Below are 20,382 nucleotides of genomic sequence, written 5' to 3' on the forward strand. Positions count from 1 at the left end.
CTTACAAAGAATAACCAAAAAATACCAATTATTCGCCTGCACCACTTGGACTGAGGAATGCTCATTCAAAACTCTACAATGGGGAAAAAAGCCAAAGGAAGGAGAACTATCAAATTATGCTGCAAGATACTGCAGGAAAAAAAAATAATAGTAAATAGACCCATAACTGGTCAGTCATTCAAGAATAATGCATTCTTGCCTACTTGTCTGTTTTGTTATTGGGGAGACCATGTTCTCAAGCTTTTTGTTGTTCCCATGCAGCAAGTTTCCTTCTGCTTTCAGAAAAAAAGGAACAAATCACAAACAAATGCCCACCAACTGGAGTTTGTACATGCATGCTAAGCACGCATGAAGGATTCCAGTGTAGTTCAGATGGACAGCTTGCAACACTGTTTTAGCAAAATCAGTCTATAAATCAAACCACGATCCACCTGCAGTCGCTGTAGCACATAGTTTATTGTACCCCCTTAGTCCTCCCTCAAGCACATTGTGGGGTTGGACAGCCGGTGCTTTCGGAAGGCCTTCTGGAAGGGATGCGCTGCCCCCTAGTCGCCAGTAAGTTAATAGCACCTTCCACGGATCTCAGCCCTGCTCCTCAGACTAACGAAGTGCTTGTCTACGATGTGTAAGGTGCAGATGCACCTTGGAATATGAAAACAGGAAGTTATCACTTTTTTTTTATCAACACCATTATTTGCTGAACTAATTAAGAAGCCCGGAAAACGATGCAAAATTTGAAATAATTGATTTTTTTTTTTAAAAACACCAGAGGAAAGAAGGCCCAAGTCCACACAACAGATGGTAGAAAGTTACTGTGGCAAGTCTCAGTTCAGATAAACAATTTATTTTCAATTTCACATCACCTCCAGTGCATTGAAGTCCTCCCTGTTTCCTTCAACTTACCTCCATTCCTTTTGTGAAAGCTAAATTTTAGCTTTAAAAAAAACAGACCGACCCACCATACAACTCTTTGGTTATTCACCAACATCTTGAAACAAAATTTATACTCCTGTTTAAAGTGCTAAATAAAAAATTATGTCTAGATTAATGATGAACATAAGCTTCCTATTTCCTCTACTCTTTAGTCTAGGGTACTATGGCACTGAAGCAATCTTGAAATTCAATTTTACCTTCTATTTTACCTGTCAACCAAGTTTTACATTAACAATCTGGATTACTAAAAGAAGGTAGATTTAGGTATTAGGAAGAAATTCTTCACTATGAGGAGTGGCGAGGCACTGGAACAGTTTGCCCAGAGAAGCTGTGGATGCCCATCCCTGAAAGTGTTCAAGGCTTTGGGCAGCCTGCTCCAGTGCAAGGTGTCCCTGCCCATGGCAGTGGGTTGGAATTTAGATGATCTCTAAGGTCCCTCCCAACCCAAAGCTTTTTATAGTCCTATGATTTTGAATTAACCACAGAGCCCGGTTTTTGCAATTACGTTTATTCTAGATATATCAGATTTAAATCTTATTGAAAGCAGCTACATCCATTGATTGTACATAATCTTCAAAAGCTGTTATTCTTTCTTCCAGCATATCTGTTCCAACCTTATCATCTTCAACAACACATTGAATCTGAAGCTTTTTGATACCGTAGCCAACTGGTACGAGCTTGGCTGAAAAAAAAAAGAAAACATTTAATTCTCTTGAATTGGTAGAACTCCTTAAATTGCAAACCAAAGATTTAACTGGCTAATAGCACTCATCACAAGCTGCTTCAAAAGGTGTAATTAGTATTTGAATCTTAACCTGGCTGCTGCACTACTACACCTTTTTGACTACCCCATTTGTATTATCACTGAAGTGAGATTCTGCAGAGAAACACCAGTTTGCTATTTGGAGGGTGCTAGTTCAAACACCACACACGTGCACAGCTCGTGCTACACGTACTGTAGTATGGCAATTTGTTCACTGTTTTAACTACCTCCATTTTCAGATTGGCAGTGACCACACTGCTACATATTCATACAGTATCATAACAAACCACATTATCTCCCTCTCCCTGTGTTTTATTTTGTCCTACTTACAAGATCCCCAGACCAAGCCATCTGCTTGAATACTTCGAACACACTCCTCTAGTTTGGCCATGTCTGTCTCATCATCCCAGGGTTTCACATCAAGCAAGATTGATGATTTCGCAACAACGGCTGGCTCTGGGGGAAAAAGAGAAGAGAATCACCATGAACAGCTAGGAAATTTCTAAAAAACTCATGAATATACTTGCAAAGCTAGCTTTAAAAGAGTAACTTCCTGTTTCATCAGGCAGGCCTCCTGCACCAACATACATTTAAGAGGAACTTAAAACATGCATATTCCAGTGTTTAAGATGTAGGTGCATACTTTTAAGAAATACTCAAAAAAATAAACATCAGTAAGCTAACACTGTTTGTTACATAGGAAGTCCTTCTCAGAGAGTCTGAGAAGGAGCTTAATACTAGGTAACAGTTTATTTTCCACAGAGGGAATACTGCAACTGCTACAGTACTGAACAGTTTCAGACCAGTAACTGTGGAGGACTTGCATCTCACAGCCTTTCCTTTAAAAACCTCAGTAACTACAGACCAGCTTTCTTACAGTAACCTGCAGAGACTCCCATGCAGACATATATTATACCAGTTCTATGCCTGTTGTAATCAGAGAAAATCCTGGGGTTCTCTTTTTATAGACAAGGCTCAGTCTGTTAGTAAGACCAACAGAAGTATGATAGGCAGGACAAAAAATATGCCAAGGTTCAGTGATTTGCTATGGGAAATGCGAAGCTTACAGACAACTCAAGTACAGCCAATTACTTTTGTCTCACTACAGTCAACTTTATCTATTACAACTGATGTCTTTAGCCATCCTGTTCAAATGCATAAAAACCCCAACATAAAGAGTTAAAAAGTTCTTCACAGACATACTTTTGGATTTCTTCGATTCATACTGGGCCAGACGTTCTTCCCTCAGTTTCTTTGCTTCTTCGCTTTCCTGATAAAGAGAAATACAAAGTCATAGAAAAGCACCAAAACACTGGATCTTTAAATCACTACCAGATTGACTGGCATCTACTCAGGAAAAAAAACAAATCATCACGACTGTCAGCCGAAAGATGGTGATTTTGTTTTATTCATCATGTAACCAGTCAAACATTTCATCCCATCACAACACATTCCCTTCTAACCCAGATTTTTTATCTTTCAAAATTCTATATTATGCAAAGATAGAAGAATCCTGATCCAGAAGAATTCAAAGATAGAAGGATCCTGAGCAGGATTTGTTATTAAGGTCACAAATTATGGTGACCAAAACTAGTAAGGCAAGAATGTGCATATCCAGGAAATTCTTAAAAAACAAACACACAAGTCACCAGTACCTCTTCATCATCAGATCCAAAAAGATCAATGTCATCATCATCTTTGCTGTCTGTGGCTGCACCTGTTGTGTCCTCAACATCAGCAGGACCGTATTTCCCCAAAGCCTTCTTTACTCCTGGCAAACTGAAGGAAAACAGCAGGTGTTAAGAAGCTTCTCACATGTCAGTTCAAGTACTACCAATTTATCAGTGAACCTACAAGCACATTCATAGCAAAAACATGTTAAGAACTAAAAACACAGTAATCCTGCTTCTTGAAAACAGAAATTCCCCCCAAACAATTGCCAATACTCCTGAAAACACACTAGTTGAAACTACAGCAAATCCTATTGTCAAAATATCGCTTGTCTAAGCAGTGATGGATCCTGCGCAATTCTGCTGCCCTGTGTGTATGGATAGAGAAACCTTTTGTAATGGAACAATTTATCTGCTCTGTATTCTGCGTAGAAAGTTATGAAATTCTTTACCTAAAAATATTTTCATTTAAAAAACAGTAAACATGTTGACAGTGTACGTGGGACCAAAATCCCATGAATTAAATATAGCTCATAGTGTTGTAGTCTCATTCTAAGCCTGTAGTCTATTGTTACTGTGAACTGTTGTTACTAATGTCGTAAAACCAGCTTTAGTTTTCAGTAACTTGCAGTGTTTTCCATAGAATAGACTTTTTCAAGCAACTTTATAATCTCAGTCCCATTTAGAGTTAAGAGAGCTTCAAAAATCCACTGGTGATCGAGCTACCCAATTTTACAAGAACTCCCTCAACAACAGGACTGAGGCACATAAAGGAGGCAGTGTAGCAACTGACACTACCTATGCTGTACCTTTTTAGAGAGGCCTGCAGTCTCCATGGATGTCAATACAGCACCTTTCATGAACACTAAAATCACTAAAAAAGAGAAAAGATAACATTTGCTTTTATAGTTTCCCTTCTTCATATGGGCTTCTGCATTGTAAATCTTTGATTTAGTTTAATTTTCTGGGATTAAAAAACGCTTTGTCATCTACTTCTTGTATGTTTGTCCTGAGACCCAAGGAAAATTACTGGTAAGAAATTTCAGCTTTCAGCAGTTATCTGTGTAATAGGCAGCAACACAACTCAAGCCTTTCCTAAAGCTTCAAGTCTCAGAAACTGAAAGTGTCAGCAAGCAGATTCAGCTTCCTGAAATTCGAGGTGACCCGTGTAACATACTGACAGAAGAGGTCTGCTCTGCTTCTAGAGCTGTTCCTGCTCCAACGCTAGCAGAAAAACCCACGTGGTACTGGCGAAAAGTGCAATTTTGTTTAACCCCTCAAAAACAAGCACAACACTTCCTAGGCCTGTTTGCGCATGGATTCGTTTCGTGCTTTAACCATACCTTGCCTTTTGCTTTTCGTAGGACTTGATGTGGTTATACCACCGCAGAGCATGGTACAGTTCTGCGGGAGGCGGGGCACCAATGGCTTCAAAAACGGCTATGTCGGCCTGGGATGGAACATACCTGCGGAAAACAAGCCGCAATTAGCTCCTCTCCTCACGGCACGCCGGAGGACGGCGAACACCAGCCGCTGGCCGCCGGCAGGACGGCGCCGGGCCAGCCCCAGCAGGCCGGGACCCGCAGGCCCAGCGCCCCCCCCGCGACTCGAGGCCTCCCCAGTCCCCGCCAGGCCCCCGGCAGCCCGGCCGCCCTCACCCCTCGATGTAGCTCTTATCGGCCAGGAAATCGTTGAGGACCCGGAGGCCGGCGGCGGACTTGAGGTCCCCGAAGCCCATGGCGGCAGCGGCGCGCCCCACGCCCGCACCCTCAGCCCCGCCGCCGCGCAAAGAGGGCCGGCGCCCCCTGCGCCCGCCTTATATAGCGGCGGTATCCCTCCGCCGCGTCGAACGCGCGCGTATCGTTCCGCACGGCGGGACGGAAAAGAGTCCCTGGCGGGGTTTGCGCCGCCGTGGCGTGGGGCGCGCAGGGGCTGAACCTCAGAGGGGAGGGGGGATCGCAGCGAGGCGCTTAACGCTACGGGCGGGCCCGGGGCGCTTTGCGGCCTTAAACAAGAAATTCGCCCTTCCACGTCCTGTCCCCCTCCCCCCCCGCCTCCCGGGCGGCAGCGGAAGGGGGCGAGCACGGCCGAAGGCGGCGCGCGCATGCGTGACGGCGGCCGAGAGGGCTCGGCGGGGGCGGCGGAAATACCCGAAGCCGCCGGCTCCGGAGATCGCCGAGCGTGCGCGCCGCAGGGCGGCGCTCCCGGAGATTGCCGAGGCGTCGGCGGAAAGAGCCGAGGGGGCGGCGGAAAGAGCCGAAGCGGCCGCCATAGCGGCTGCGGGGGAAGGGCCGGCGGCCTCCGAGCAGGTAACGGCCGGGGCCCGGCGGGGGCAGCGGCGCCGCCTCACGGGGGGGAACGGGAACGGGGCCGGCCCGGCCCGGCCCTGCCTCCCCTCCCCTCCCCTGACGGGCAGCCGGGGGCTGCGGGCGGGAGCCGCGGCGGGGGCGGCCCCAAGGTGACCCCGGGCTCGGCGGCCCTTCTGCTCTGGTTGTTTAGAGCCCGTCGGGCAGCGACCGAAGGGACAGAGACCGAGGCGCCTTCTTCTCTTCCCAGCGCCATGTTCCGGCTGCCCGCCGTCCGCAGGGCCCTGGCCGGGGCTGCCCAGCCCTCCAGAGTATGTGGTAAGTGTCTGCGTGCGGGTGCGGTGGTAAAACACACATATGTTCAGTGGGCTTGCTGGAGGGCACGTATGGGTATTTCGTCTGCAGAACTGGGTTTTTATATAGTGCATTTTGCACTTGGAATTACATCAGTAATGTATAACTGTAAGATGAGAAGCACGGGGTCTGTCAGCTTGCCTCTAGCGGCCTTTGACAGACGTTTATTTATTTGCCCTTTCCATGTTTTTCAGGACGTACAACTGCCACGGCAGCCAGCAACCAAATAGAGGTGTTTGTGGACGGTCAGCCTGTGTTGGTGAACCCGGGCACCACAGTACTTCAGGTGTGGGCAATGGCATGCCTAAATTTTTCTTGGATCCCCCCATCTCACTTCTTTATGGTGTCTCAGATTCTCAGTAGCAAAGATCCTGTTTGTATTGTTTCTTGAAATACTGTAGGGGTTTTTTCACTGTCTGTGGTGACATTTCATGTGGGTAGAGATCCTTCAGGAGGAGTTCAGAATTTGATAAAGAAGCGTCTGTCATAGCTGCTTGAAAGAAGATCCATACAGCTTGAATCCAAACTGCAAAGCTTAAGCAATACAATAGCAGACTTAGATAATTGCATCTTTGGATAAGTTACTAATTCAGTTGGGTTTTAGGATGCCCCCAGCTGGAGTCTAGTGTAATGTTTTCTTAAATTATGTTTTTTGTTAGCTTTTTGTTTGTGCTTACGCATGATAATTTTTCTGGTAGAAATCATCAGAAAAATTAGATCTTTTTAGTTTTTTTAACCTGACTGTGCTTTGATGCTGATCTTGAAGTAGTAGCCCAGACCGATGGTGTTTCACCTGGCAGGTGAAGCTAGTGCTATAGCATCAATCCCATTAGACAGGGTGCATCTATACAAGAAGGGCCTTCCTCTGTTCTCTGGAAATCTCTTCTGTCTGTCTTCCTGTCCCCTCTTCAGACATGACATGGAGGAATGTTTCTTTGGGCTTGGGGTTCTACTAAGGTTGAAGATTGACCTATGTGCAGAGTGTCCGTGTTGTTGAATTATCTGAAGTCATTATGCCCATTGTTTCTTTTATATTTTTCAAAATTTCCTCTTTTATGTGCTTTTGTTCAAATAGTGCATGCTTTTTTTAAGAATTATTTTTACTTTTGGTGTCCTATTTACTAAAAATAATTCTCGTTGTTCTTTGAGGAAAGGAAAGAATGAAGAAAGGTCAATTCGCATTTCCTCAATTATGCATTTTTGAAAAAATATAGTTAATAACTTTACATATTTCTGCTTGACTACAGTTTTTAGAATTTCTTCCTACGAAAGTTAAAAGTTTAGTCAACTTAAGTTGAAAGGTTGAATGCACTATATTCCTGAGCACTAAAACTGGTATTCCTTGAAAAATTCCATTATGTTTTATGAGGTGGAACTGAAAGATCCAACTCAAATTGAATTTTCTGTTGTTTCTTACTCTTTGTAGGCCTGTGAAAAGGCTGGAATACAGATACCTCGGTTTTGTTACCATGATCGTCTCTCTGTTGCTGGAAACTGCAGGATGTGTCTTGTGGAAATAGAGAAAGCTCCAAAGGTATTGTATGCGTTTCATAGGAATTACAGTTTTCTGCTGTGCTTAGGGCCTGCTTTTATCATATAAATAATTTTCTGCGCTATTAGCACACAAATTGCTGTAATTCAACTGCTGCAAGCAGGTCTTTCCCGTCTGCATTTAAGTTCATCTCTGTGTTTTATATGCGTTAAGGTGAAGTATGACGCTGGACTGTAGCAATTGTCTACTTTTAGACCTATGGATCAAAGTCACTCAGTTTCTTATGGATTATCCTGCTACTGGAGATGAGCATTTGATAGCTGTGTATTTTTAGTCGGATATGTTTTTATGTTCTGTAGTTAAGGCTTCAATTGCAGATTTTCAGTTGATGTTACACAAGTAGTAAATTTCAGATAATGTTTGAATTCAGCTGTGAGATTAGTGTTTGCAGCTTTATTCTAGCTAAGTGGAGGTTGCAGTTACTTATTACTCAGTATTTTAATGCAATTTGTATCACTGAAGTCTGCTGTAAAATAGAATTAACTTCATGATTGTATACTGTCTTCAGCAGTATTGTTCTAAGAAATCTATTTGGATAGTTAAGGCATTCTTTTAGAGATAGTCTTGGATTACACCTTTAAATACACGCTTACCATACGTAAGGCTTTCTAGCTCACCTCAACTTGAATTCAGTAGTGTGAGCTTTGCATTTCTGGAAATGTTGGATCATCACTAAAGATTGAAGATAGTCCGTGTCACGAAGTGAGAGAAAAGTAGGAGGGATTCATTTTCTGAGCATGAGTTTTTATTAATCTTGCAGTAATCTTGGGAAAAAAACTTTCACTAAGACTTCTGGGAAATGCTGTGTACAAATAAATACCCAGTAAACAAATGATGCATGCTGCAAACTTCACTACTAAGGGTTTTCAAAATCATCAACTTACATCAACTATTTACTATGTATGATTTCTAGTGACTGTGAATTGGTTTGCTTCTCTTTTATTTTCCTTGCAGATACCTTTTTATTTCTGCAACGTGTTAAACTAATAACAGAAGCCTATGTAAGAGTTTTGGGGGGGGAGGCAGGGATTTCTGCCCATACCGGGAAGAAATATGTTGTGCTCACTCTTGCTTTTTATGATGATTGCAGCCAGTAGCTGCTTGTGCCATGCCAGTTATGAAGGGCTGGAACATACTAACAAATTCTGAGAAGTCCAGGAAAGCAAGGTACCTTTCTTTTAGCCTCCTGTAGCTGATTATTTGTACTATCTGCTAACGGGTATAAAACTAACATTAACTGTATTCCTGAACTCAACAGGGAGGGTGTAATGGAGTTCCTGCTGGCAAATCACCCATTGGACTGTCCTATCTGTGATCAGGGTGGAGAATGTGACTTACAGGTAAAACATCCAATTAAATTGCGTAGACATGCATTTATGTTCTTGCCTTAGGTGCTGTCCAGCAGCCTGGATACATTTGTTTTCTGTTGTCTATTCTAGGATCAATCGATGATGTTTGGCAGTGATAGGAGTAGATTTAGAGAGGGTAAACGTGCTGTTGAGGACAAGAACATTGGTCCATTAGTCAAAACGATCATGACTCGGTGTATACAGTGCACTCGATGTATCAGGTAATGTCCTTTATTTTTCACTGGAGAAGGATACTGAGCAAGGATATATGTATTAATTTATTACTTGTGAAAGTAACATGAGGGGTAGTCAAACTTAATTTCTTTTCTGATTGTGCTGAAGAATTTTATTCTGGTAGGGACTGATGACTTGTTTCCCAGAGCTACCAGACAGCTGTCATACAGGAAGTAGAGAGAGGTGGCCAAAACACGAAAACAAAGTCAGGATTCTGTGAGGCAGAACTGGTGATGTCCTCAGCCGTAGCTGCAAGATTTGTTTATTCTTGACAGCCTCTGGTAGCTCTATTTATGCTGTTCTGTAGTCCTGAGATTCAGTACCAGCTAACTTTAGCCTGATGGAAAAGAATACAGTGTACCCACCTAGTGCTAGAAAGTTTTTAGTTATGGCTGGTCTTGGACTTAAACTGTGAAATCGAATGACTACTGAACCACAGTTGTTTTTTTTTTTTTTTTTTAATTTAACTACACCTGTTTTTTGTAGCCTCGTCTAAATGAAATTAAGCAGATGTATAGTCCTGCATGTGATGGCACTGACTAATATATCTAAATAGTTGTTTTCTTCTTTCGGGCATATGGACTAAGATTATGCTAATCTTTTATCCTCAGAAAATAAGAGTTGAAAAATGTGCCACGTTGCTGTTGTACATTCCAGATTTGTTTTTCATTCCTTCTGTGTCTACCAGATTTGCTAGTGAGGTTGCAGGGGTAGATGACTTGGGAACAACCGGAAGAGGAAATGATATGCAAGTTGGTACCTATGTTGAAAAAATGTTCATGTCTGAGTTATCAGGAAATATTATTGACATCTGCCCAGTTGGTGCTCTGACCTCCAAGCCGTATGCCTTTACTGCACGCCCATGGGAGACAAGGTGTGTATCTCAACTCACACTGAAGATGCAGCTTTCTCTGTTTTTCTTAAATACTTTTATTTAAGAATGCGTCCATCCCTCCATCCCTGATACCAAGAGCTTTCTCAGATTTTTATTCTCTGCGTTTTTGTTGTAGACTTTTTAGTAGATTGAATCTAACACAAATTCTGTTATTGACTCAAAAATCATTCTAAAAATGAAAGATGTTATAATTTGTGAAGTATAGTCTGTAAAATATACTGCTAATCTTGTAGGTTATGCTGATTGCTTTTTAGAAAAAATGTGTATAAAGTAAAATTCAAATTCATTAACTCGGTAGTTGTTGACGATATTAAATTAAATATCTGTGAAACTAAGCTCTTAACTGTATCTAAAGCTAAACCTACACCACTTTTTTTTCTAAATGTTTGTTGACCAGTCTGCTGCTGCTGGCATATAGAAAACTGCAAATGGTTTACTTATTCTCCTAAACAGGAAGGTAGAGTCAATTGATGTTCTTGATGCACTTGGAAGCAACATTGTAGTAAGCACAAGGACTGGAGAAGTGATGAGAATTTTGCCAAGGCTGCATGAAGATATCAATGAGGAATGGATATCTGACAAAACAAGGTGTGTGGGAGGTGTTTGCATGCATGTGCAACATGCACAGAATCATAAACGTGGACAGTAGTGCTGATTTCTGAGTTCCATTATTACTATTGTGAAGGTACAATGAAGTGTAATTGGTAAAAACATAGCTTTAATATGATAATTGAAGCTATTGGCTTTTGTAATATTTTCATTTTTGTAGCCTCTTTTTTTCCCAATAATTATTTGCCAGATTTTTTGCATGTTTTTGAGAAAATTGAATTTTTGGAGGAAATATTTCTCATGCTTCTTTTTCTAATTGCTGCAAGCTCTTTAAAAAAGAACAATCCTACAAAATATTTAGTATACACAGTTATCCTTGTCTTTGATCTTTACTAATATTAGTGGTGTTCACTCAGGTTTGCTTATGATGGTCTGAAGCGTCAGAGGCTTACTCAGCCAATGATCAAAAATGAGAAAGGACTATTTGTTTATGCCTCATGGGAGGATGTGTTAACTCGTGTTGCTGGTGTGGTAAGAATAATTTTCAATATATGTATTGTAAAATTAATTTCTAAAGCTGGGCATATTAAAATTATTAATAGGAAAACAGCCATATAGGAAAGGGCTTTTTTCTTTAAGGTTAGTAGGGAGAATTTGGCTTCTATTTTATTTCCAGTTAAAACTCTTATCTTTTGAATATGGTTTATTATTTTGTGGATTAGACCATCTGAAGAACTTTGTCTTATTATTTCAAGAACATGCAGGCAGTGCATAATTTAAGGCATTGGGAGAGAAATTACTTTTATTTAAATAGGAAGCTAAACTACTTCAGAAATCCAGGAGAAAGTGACTTTCTTGAATTACTCTGATCTATCAGAATCTTTAAATTTATTGAAATTGTGCTATCAAACACTTTCGCCATCAAAGCCATTAATTCTGTATTACTTATCTGAATTGTGCTTGCCTCATTGCTTTCTCTCAGCAGTGATTGATTCTGGTGCTCACATGAAGTGCTGCATGACTGCTCTGGATTTTGATTAAAAATTTTATGTGGGATAAAGTAGAATTGAATAACTGTAATTGAACTTTCCTCAAGGATATTTTTCCCAGTGGTACAGTAGCAGGGTTTGTTATGAAAGCTATTGCTTCTCAGACAATATCTTTGAGTTGAGTTTACTACCTGAGCTTGTCTTTTGGAAGTTTGTTTTCTGTCTATTCTGTGGCTTCATTAAAATAAAAGCATTAACCAGTCTTCCTAACCTCACCACACCAAATAAAAATCAGCCACATCTGAGCAGTAATTCAACTAAGAGAGATCTGCATAGAATAAGGAGCTGTTGTTTGCTTTAGCTGTGAGTTCTGAAGGAGCTGGAATTGCTGCCTTGCGGAAGTCAGATACTGCTGATTACTTGGTGTTACTCCAGGCTAGCAGATTGCACTGCTGGCTTTGGCTCATCCTAAGGTAACAAACATTTACCCAAGTCCAAAGGGAATTTATTTCAGTGGTTTCCTTTGTTCACATTTATACCTTTTGCCTTTCCAGCTACAGGCTGTTGAAGGTAAGGATGTAGCAGCAATTGTAGGAGGACTGGTGGATGCAGAAGCACTAATAGCTCTAAAAGACTTGCTGAATAGAGTAAATTGCGATACGCTCTGCACTGAAGAGATCTTCCCTACTGATGGAGCTGGGTAAGAATGCAGGGAAAGTTTGTCTGTAATTACTGCATTAATGAACTGACTCACAGACTGGAAAGTTTATGGTAAGATGTTGAAAGGGCCAAGGATAGTAACTGCTGATGTATTAGCAAGTTTTGTATGAGTTTGCAATGTTCATTTATAGAGTATTTATTGATTGTGAATGGAGGCAAAAGTCTCCACTACAGCAAGATTTGCTTGGTTATATATATATAGAGACGCTGCTCCAGTTCAACAATAGGCTACTGCAGGCTAGTTTTATACTCTTACAAGAAGTTTGATAATTCAGTCATTTTAGTTCTAGTTAGTTTTGTGGAAATCATAGGACAATAGCAGTCTTGTAAGCTGTGTAATAACAGATGGGAGTCTGTGAAGGCTTATAATAACTGTAAACGTAGAAAATATCTATGTTGTAATTCTTTTAATGTTTGGTTGTCTCATATTCAGGAAAGAGAGAAGCTTTTGATTGTATTTGGATTAGTAATTCAAATCAAAAAATATTTTCTTTCTCTTCCTGACATGAAAAAATATTTTGTGATCTAGAATCTTTATTTCTCATTTAGTTCTTCTTTCCTTCCCTGTACTGAATTTTCATTGCCTTGCTTCTTTTATTCTTTTATCACTTTGCTATAGCACAGATTTACGCTCTAACTACCTGCTTAATACCAAGATTGCTGGAGTGGAGGAGGCAGATGTCCTGCTCCTGGTTGGCACCAATCCACGCTTTGAGGCACCGCTTTTTAATGCTAGAATTCGAAAGAGGTATGTATCCCTTAGTGGTGAATGAGCATGCAAATGCGTCTGGATTTGGCACAATGCTTGGTTGGAGCCGCAGGCAGTACATTGAGAGCATTCATCCAGGTGGACTCAGGGAATTTTGTTCACCCTTTTAGTAAAGGGGGATGGTGACGTGTAGACAAAGCACAGCTCTTCTCCCCATAGTGTGTAAGCTGTATTTTGTTCATTCTTACTGACATTTTACACAGGTCCATACACTTATTTATTCCTTTGTTAGGTAATGCAGACACTTCAGACTTTCCATCTCACAGACATTTGTTAAAGCATATTTTTAAAGAACAGTTTTCAGTATCAGTTTGCTGCCTTTTTGTATTGTTGTTATAACACATCAGACTTGCTGATTTAGAAGCAGTAATTCAAGTTTAATGTTTTCTCTGATAAGTAATGTGGCCGTTTTCCAAACTTTTGAACACTGCTAATTCATCTTTAACAAGATGCGTCAGCAGGAGGTAACTGAGTTTAAAAAAAATTCTGTCCTACCAAATGTTCAGGGATTTTCCAAAATACATAATTTTAAACAATGACAACCTTAAAATGTTGAGGGGAAAAGAAAGATGCAATTAGATTTATGAAAGACTTGTGTCTTTTATGAAACTACTACGAGAAGCTGCAATAAATGAGAAATTTGTAACCAGCTAGATTTTTCTGTGTATCAGAGAAGTAAGTGGATTTCTAAAACTGTGAGCATTGTCAAACTCAAAATGCTTTCCTTGTACAAATCAATTTAAATTCTAAGGTAATCAGGAGTTAAAGAAGAGAATAAACTTAATATTAGCTGTAGGTGTTTGTTCTGTTTGTTTGTGTTTGCCTAACACTGTGAAAGATGGCTTAAAGGTGTAGCATCTCATTTTGTGCATCCTTTTTCCACTGAACTGGCAAAAGTTTGAGGGAGAAGGAGACTGAGTCGTATACTTCTCCTATAAGGTGTACTGCAGCACTGGTCCCAGAACGTACACAGAGAAATAGCTCTAAAAACCATGATCTTGCCTAACAGTCAAAATAATGCTAAGCTACGTGTTACGAAAACAGTAAATGACATTTAAACTGCTTTGAAAGAATTTGTCCTATTTGGGGAAATTACATTAGCAGGCTTGGTTGACTAAATCTGTATTCCTTTTGATGTTATAAAATGTTTGCTGTGTTTTCAGCTGGCTTCACAATGACTTGCACGTGGCCCTTGTTGGCTCTCCTGTGAATTTGACCTACACATACGATCACCTAGGAGAGTCTCCGCAGATACTACAGGACATTGCTTCTGGAAAACATGCGTTCTGCAAGGTATGCACAACTTAGGAATGTGACTGTTAGAGTTTGGGTAAATTTAATAATAACCTGAATTCCTTACAGAGACAGATTTGATCAGAAGTACCATATTGTATATGGGGCTATTTGCTTTTAATCAAGTGCAGAGATGAGGTAATGATTGGTGAGCACCAAGTGTGTGTGAACTGTTTAATATATTCAAGTTTGTAAAACTTTCCAGTGCAGGAAACTCCTGAAATACTTCTTGATGTGGAACAGGCTGCTTCAGTCACTGCTGTTTCCACTTAGGTGTCTGGTTATAAAGAGTATAGTTCAGTACTGACAAAGTAGCTTACTGTTACAGTCATTTCTCTTGGGTTTATTTCTACATGAAACAATGACAATTTCAGAACTGTAGTTTTGCATGGCAGACTTCTGTAGAAATGATGGGATTTATTACATTATCTGCACCAAGAGTTGTCTTCAGAGCCTTGGCATTCATGTCTTGATTCTTAACAGGTACTCGACCAGGCCAAAAAGCCAGTGGTGGTGGTAGGTAGTGCAGCATTGCAGCGCAGCGATGGAGCAGCTATCCATGCTGCAGTTTCCACCATTGCACAAAATGCCAGGACTAAAAGCAGTGTTGGTTCCGATTGGAAAGTCATGAACATCCTTCACAGGTTTGCTTTTAAAGCTTTTTTGGGAGCCATTTTCATTCACTTAATGCTGGGCCTACATAAGTTACCGTAATAGATGTGCATATATTTCTTTATGTATACACAAGTGCCTTATCAGGTTAGAACCTGCAGGGAATATAATTAGCAGAAACTTATTAGTAAAAATGGGTTTCTTGACCTGGCAAACTTTTCAGGGTCTTAATGAGATTATATTAGATTCTTATTCTGTTATTTTTAAATGCAGAATTAAATGCTTAAATTTAGAGGTTCAGAATATAGGAGAGCTTAATATCATACCACAGTGCCCAGTAAAAGACAGTGAAACCAGCATCACTTGCTAAGTAATTCATTTTTTTTATCTAGAGGAAGAAAAACAAAATGGCAATTGTATTTAAGTAATACGTTTTTTTTATAATATTCCTTTTATTGTGCAGCATCTTAACTGAGTGGTTGGTGTGCTTTAAAGCTTTTCAAGGGCTATTACTCATTTTGATAGACAAGCTTCTCTTGTGACAATCCTTCCCCACTCTTTCTAAAACTCAAGTTGACAACCTCTGTAAAGGAAAAATGATTGCAGCAAATACAGTTGCTCTCAGATTTGGAGACACAACAAAGTCCTTCCAAAAGGTGCTTTGTTGATGTAAAACTAGTATAGCTAAAGGAAGGTTTGGTCCTCTGAAGAAGACTTGAATGTAAAACCCCACTGTTCAAACTGGAACATTTAATATCAAGGTGCTGACTTGTTAAAGAACACCCACGCTACCTTTTTCACATGTGGCTTGCCAGTCTTCCATACTATCAAGACTTTTATGCTCTTGGTGTGCCATCTCTCTGCTTTAAGTGTAAAAAGGAATTTAACGTAATAGAACCTGTATTATTGATTGTATCAGAAAAACATAAGGAGAAAAGGACTCAAAAGGTGTAAAAGTCACATTTGGTTGTTTTTAGAAGCCAAACTCAAAACTGATTGAGGGATACTAATAGGTAAAAAAAAAAAAAATCCTTATTCTGTATGACAGGATAAACATTTTTTTTTCAATTTACTTATTACAACATTAACATTGGAAGATGTGTACTGGTATTTTTTTCTTTTACATATAATCACAAACTTGGTACCTGATTATGTAGGATTATGCAAAGCTGTTTCTTTGGAAAAGAAAGAGACTGCTGGAAAACAAGAATGATGATTTAATTCTTTTAAAATGTTTTGTGCGTGTGAATAAATGAATAGCAATGAAATGGTGGACTTAAGATGCTTCAGAGTGGCTGATGGGCTAGTAATTAGTCTTTCATCTACCATGTGAGTGCCCTAAATTAAAATCCTGCTGAGCTCAGTTCATGGCCAAAATGTGAACCTCAGTGTTCTAAATGACAAGTGAGCTGTCTGCCTCTAGGCCCTCACCCGTAATGCCTACCTTTATTTTGCTATCCCGTCATAAATAGGTGAGATTCCCCAAAGAAGACAGCATCAGTTTGTCAAAAAGCAAAACCAACCTAATATTCTATCAAATATTTTTTTTTTCAAAATTCTCATTTATGCTTCATTTTTGTCCTATTACTGTTAGAGACATCTTATGACACTCCAAAAAAAATATTTGGTCAAAAAAAGTTAGGCTTGTTCTGATGGGAGAGGGAGAATTCTGAAATAACCTGCGGTTACAATATGTTTGTTCCTACAGGGTTGCAAGCCAGGTAGCTGCTTTGGATCTGGGTTTCAAACCAGGAGTGGAAGCAATTAGGAAGAATCCTCCTAAAGTACTGTACCTCTTGGGAGCAGATTCGGGTTGTATAACACGGCAGGATTTGCCGAAGGATTGCTTTATCATCTATCAAGGTAATTAGTAGATGTAACTTTAGAAATGTTACCATCTAAAAGCTGGAGAGAACACCTTTACAGTGTCATACGCTTACAATCATATCTGACCCTTTGATAAATTATGGCCTTTATTTTCTGCCATGAAATGAAACTTCCAACTAACAGCTGAGATACTGGCTATCTGTTTTCTTAGGTAAAAATAAGAAAATGTTGATGACTAATATGAGAATATAGACCAGTTTGGCCTTCTGGAGCATAGCTTCAAACCTGGCATACAAAAGTGTGTTGGTTCCCAGCTGTCCTATCTTACCAAAACATGGTCTTACCTTAATTCACTAAATATCCTTGTTCAGAAGTTCCCCCAAAGCTGAATGACTACAGAGGCTGAACCACCATTTAACCACTGCTTGCAGGCTGTTCATTTTCTCCAGTCGGCATGTAAAAACTCAGAGCAATCAGCCTAATAGGTTTATGTCACAGTTTAAGTGAACCTCAAACTTCTTTTTTTTTTTTTTTTTTTTTTTTTCTGGGAACTTAGAAATTCTGTATTGCCTTAGTAAAGCATTCCTCTTTAGTTTGACTTATGTCTTACATGGCTGTTTACTGTTTCCTTTGTCCATCTATTTAGGACATCATGGGGATGTGGGAGCTCCCATGGCTGATGTTATCCTCCCAGGAGCAGCATATACAGAGAAGGCAGCCACATATGTGAACACTGAAGGCAGGGCCCAGCAGACAAGAGTAGCAGTAACACCACCTGGGATGGCAAGGGAAGACTGGAGAATTATTAGAGCTGTCTCTGAGGTACTATTTCTGCTATGAATTGCTTCTAATAAAAGTATAGTGAGTGGTTAAGTTCCTTTCATATTGGAAAGTGTTTCCAAAACGAGGTACATTTTCAGGGAAATGCACGCTTGTAGTCTTAAGTAGTAGTGTTTTGTATTGAATCCTTTCATAATTCTGTGAGTTAAATTATACTGTTTACCTTTTGGAGCTAGCACTAATGTTGTAGCTGCTGCTTGCTATTGGAATGCATAATGGCTGAAGCATTGTCTGCAAATTCTGCTGGTCTTCACAAAGCACTTTAGAGCAAACTGGTGGGAGGATAGTTTCTTGCTTTTTAGAAAGAAAACAGTGCTTAGGACAGGATCTGGTATCAGATAAGATCAAATATATGCTTACATGTCACTGGAAACATGATGCATTGATAATTGCATCAATTTATCACATTTGGTAGTAAGCAAGGGAAAGTACAAATGAGATTATCTATATGGAAGGAGAAAAGTACTTTTTTTTTCCCCTTTGTATAACAGACAAGCCTAACTCTTTTTTTTTTTTTAAGAGGGTAGTTTTAACCGTAGGCATCAAAAGCCCAACAGAATATTGCAACTTTGCTTTATTTTGTACATTATAATTGCTTATGTTTTCAGAAGCGTAGATTTTTCCTCATTTTTCATTTTAGGTGTGTTAATGCATTGGTAACTGAAAATACTATGTATTAAACACCTAGACTTGATGGCATTTCTTTCTGTGAATCTCTTAGATGGCTGGTATGACCTTGCCTTATGAGAACCTTGATCAAATACGGAAGCGTTTAGAAGAAGTATCTCCTAATCTGGTCCGATACGATGATGTGGAGGAGGCTAACTACTTCAAGCAGGCAAATGAATTATCAAAGGTAACCAGAAGCAAAGCATTTAAGCTTGATCTATGTAGCCTGATGCTTTTCAAAGAAATGGGCCTTCTTCACACATAGTATTGTAAACATACCTCGGTCTGCACTGAATAGTGAATGCAGACTTCACTAAACAGATACTTTTGTACCAAGTTCCTATCATACAGCTGGCTGACCTTTTTCTTTTTCTTTTTTTAAACTTTCCTGCCACAGTTAGTGAAGCAGCAGCTTCTTGCTGATCCTCTTGTTCCACCACAGCTCACAATAAAAGATTTCTATATGACAGGTATGTATAGTAAGGCCTTTCCAATCCAAAATCAGCAATACATTTTACTTTGCTCTACAGTGTGATTTTTGAGGCATTTGAAACTTTCCAGTAAGATATGTAGGATTTGTCTTTTTCTTCAAACATGATTTTCTGATAAAATTATATGGAATTTCCATAAACCATAAGGCTGTACTTTCAGCTAAGTGTTTTTCTATATTGTATCTGTATGCAGTCCTGTACTAGATCTCTTATATTCTGTGTGTATCGTTATATGCTGAAAATTAACAGTTTACACAAAAGTGTTTTATTTTTTTCCTTTCCAGATTCAATCAGTAGAGCATCCCAGACTATGGCCAAGTGTGTGAAAGCTGTTGTTGAAGGTGCTCATGCAGTGGAAGAGCCAGCCAGCTGCTAGTTAGTTACTATCACACTGCTACCAACTTCATCCAAGTATTTACTGCAGTTAACAACTGTGACTGATACTTTTTTTTTCCCCAAAAAAATCTATTTGTTAGGCAGTGGTATTTCTCTTTTCATATTTTCATCAGTTCAAGTAGTCCCATTAATATAGGACTGTTGTTGTGGCTGGAGACAACATGCAGCATTCAACTTACCGTACCTAGAGGCAGAATACATGATGATTGTATACAAATAAATTATAATATTAAACAGTTTGTTACCTATGTAATTCATATAGCTCATGCTTCTTGCAGGAGAAGAACTCAGTAAGCAACTGAGAATCAGTGTTCTTCCAGAGCATTCAGTTATCTTAAACACTGCTGAGGGTGTGAACATGCTATTTTTGTCATGCACTTTCAGAACAAGTTGTTCCTCTTTTGAGGAACAAGGCAAACATACCTGGTTTGTGTCAGTGTTCACCTCCCACTGCTCTAGATATTTATTTGTATGTTTCTCTGTTTAGTTGCAGTTAAGAAAATACTCAAGAATACAGTTTATTTTTATGTCATGAAAAAGAGTAAGTGGTTTTCACACAGCTTTGTAATACTAAACTGTTTTTAAAATTTAGCAAAAGATAAAGGCCTTCAGATACACCGGTACAAGTACAGGGAAGAAAGATCTCAGTATGGTTTCTGTGTGCACTGATCTTTTTATAGCAAAGTGGGGGAGGGGGCTGTGGGCTTTCTTTTTGAAGCGTTAGAATGACTACAGAACAGTGAGTCTCTGCTCTGTAATGTTGGATAATGTAGGCCATCATGATGAGGCCATCATTTCCAACTTAAAAGTTTTTTTTTTCTTAATTTTTTTCTTTTAAAGAGGAAAACCTACATTTTTTTCCAGTGTAGAATAATACTAAGTGTATGAGAATGCTGCTATAGAGTTCTTAACTTTCTAATTTCTGTCTTTGATTTTTTTTTCTTTTTCCTGTACTCTGTTGCCTGCATAGACAGCATGAGAAAGAACAATTACATGTCTGGGAGAGATGGATGGGTTTAATTACTAAGCCCCCTCTTCTCTTAATGTAGCACTATGTAAACAGAACTCTCATATTCATGCAGTTAACCCCAATTTAATTAAACCTTGCCTTTACGTAGCCCTGTCTTCAGTAGAGGGTTGTAGAGAGACAGAAAAAGGAAAAGGGTGTGTT

The 20,382-nt window shown here is 39.7% G+C and overlaps 2 protein-coding genes and 2 non-coding genes across 5 annotated transcripts; 1 reads left to right on the forward strand and 3 right to left on the reverse strand.

Annotated features, from left to right (window-relative positions):
• Window positions 1-1,425: 1,425 nt before the first annotated feature.
• Window positions 1,426-5,186, reverse strand: EEF1B2 (eukaryotic translation elongation factor 1 beta 2). Its single transcript, XM_048047214.2, has 6 exons — window positions 5,025-5,186; window positions 4,710-4,832; window positions 3,352-3,475; window positions 2,900-2,966; window positions 2,027-2,152; window positions 1,426-1,615 (listed from the first exon to the last, which is right to left on the reverse strand). Exons 1-6 carry the CDS (start codon window positions 5,102-5,104, stop codon window positions 1,461-1,463), a joined length of 675 nt encoding a protein of 224 aa, XP_047903171.1. The 5' UTR covers window positions 5,105-5,186; the 3' UTR covers window positions 1,426-1,460.
• Window positions 2,380-2,513, reverse strand: LOC125179911 (small nucleolar RNA SNORA41). The gene has a single exon (XR_007157959.1). It is a non-coding gene; the product is annotated as a small nucleolar RNA SNORA41 (small nucleolar RNA).
• Window positions 3,041-3,120, reverse strand: LOC125179909 (small nucleolar RNA SNORD51). The gene has a single exon (XR_007157957.1). It is a non-coding gene; the product is annotated as a small nucleolar RNA SNORD51 (small nucleolar RNA).
• Window positions 5,187-5,524: 338 nt separating the features above from the next.
• NDUFS1 (NADH:ubiquinone oxidoreductase core subunit S1) lies at window positions 5,525-19,450 on the forward strand. 2 transcript variants are annotated; one of them, XM_048047195.2, is made up of 19 exons: window positions 5,525-5,675; window positions 5,866-5,990; window positions 6,221-6,312; window positions 7,453-7,560; window positions 8,669-8,745; window positions 8,837-8,918; window positions 9,018-9,148; window positions 9,850-10,035; window positions 10,510-10,644; window positions 11,022-11,136; window positions 12,149-12,294; window positions 12,934-13,062; window positions 14,247-14,376; window positions 14,860-15,020; window positions 16,697-16,851; window positions 17,462-17,637; window positions 18,377-18,511; window positions 18,722-18,794; window positions 19,100-19,450. In XM_048047195.2, exons 2-19 carry the CDS (start codon window positions 5,927-5,929, stop codon window positions 19,189-19,191), a joined length of 2,187 nt encoding a protein of 728 aa, XP_047903152.1. In that variant the 5' UTR covers window positions 5,525-5,675; window positions 5,866-5,926; the 3' UTR covers window positions 19,192-19,450. The 2 variants fall into 2 exon arrangements, with proteins under 2 accessions (XP_047903152.1, XP_047903153.1); XM_048047196.2 differs by having other exon boundaries at window positions 5,619-5,675; window positions 5,923-5,990.
• Window positions 19,451-20,382: the final 932 nt, after the last annotated feature.

Source organism: Anser cygnoides, chromosome 6 (assembly GCF_040182565.1).
Source record: "Anser cygnoides isolate HZ-2024a breed goose chromosome 6, Taihu_goose_T2T_genome, whole genome shotgun sequence".
Taxonomy (NCBI): Eukaryota; Metazoa; Chordata; class Aves; order Anseriformes; family Anatidae; genus Anser; species Anser cygnoides.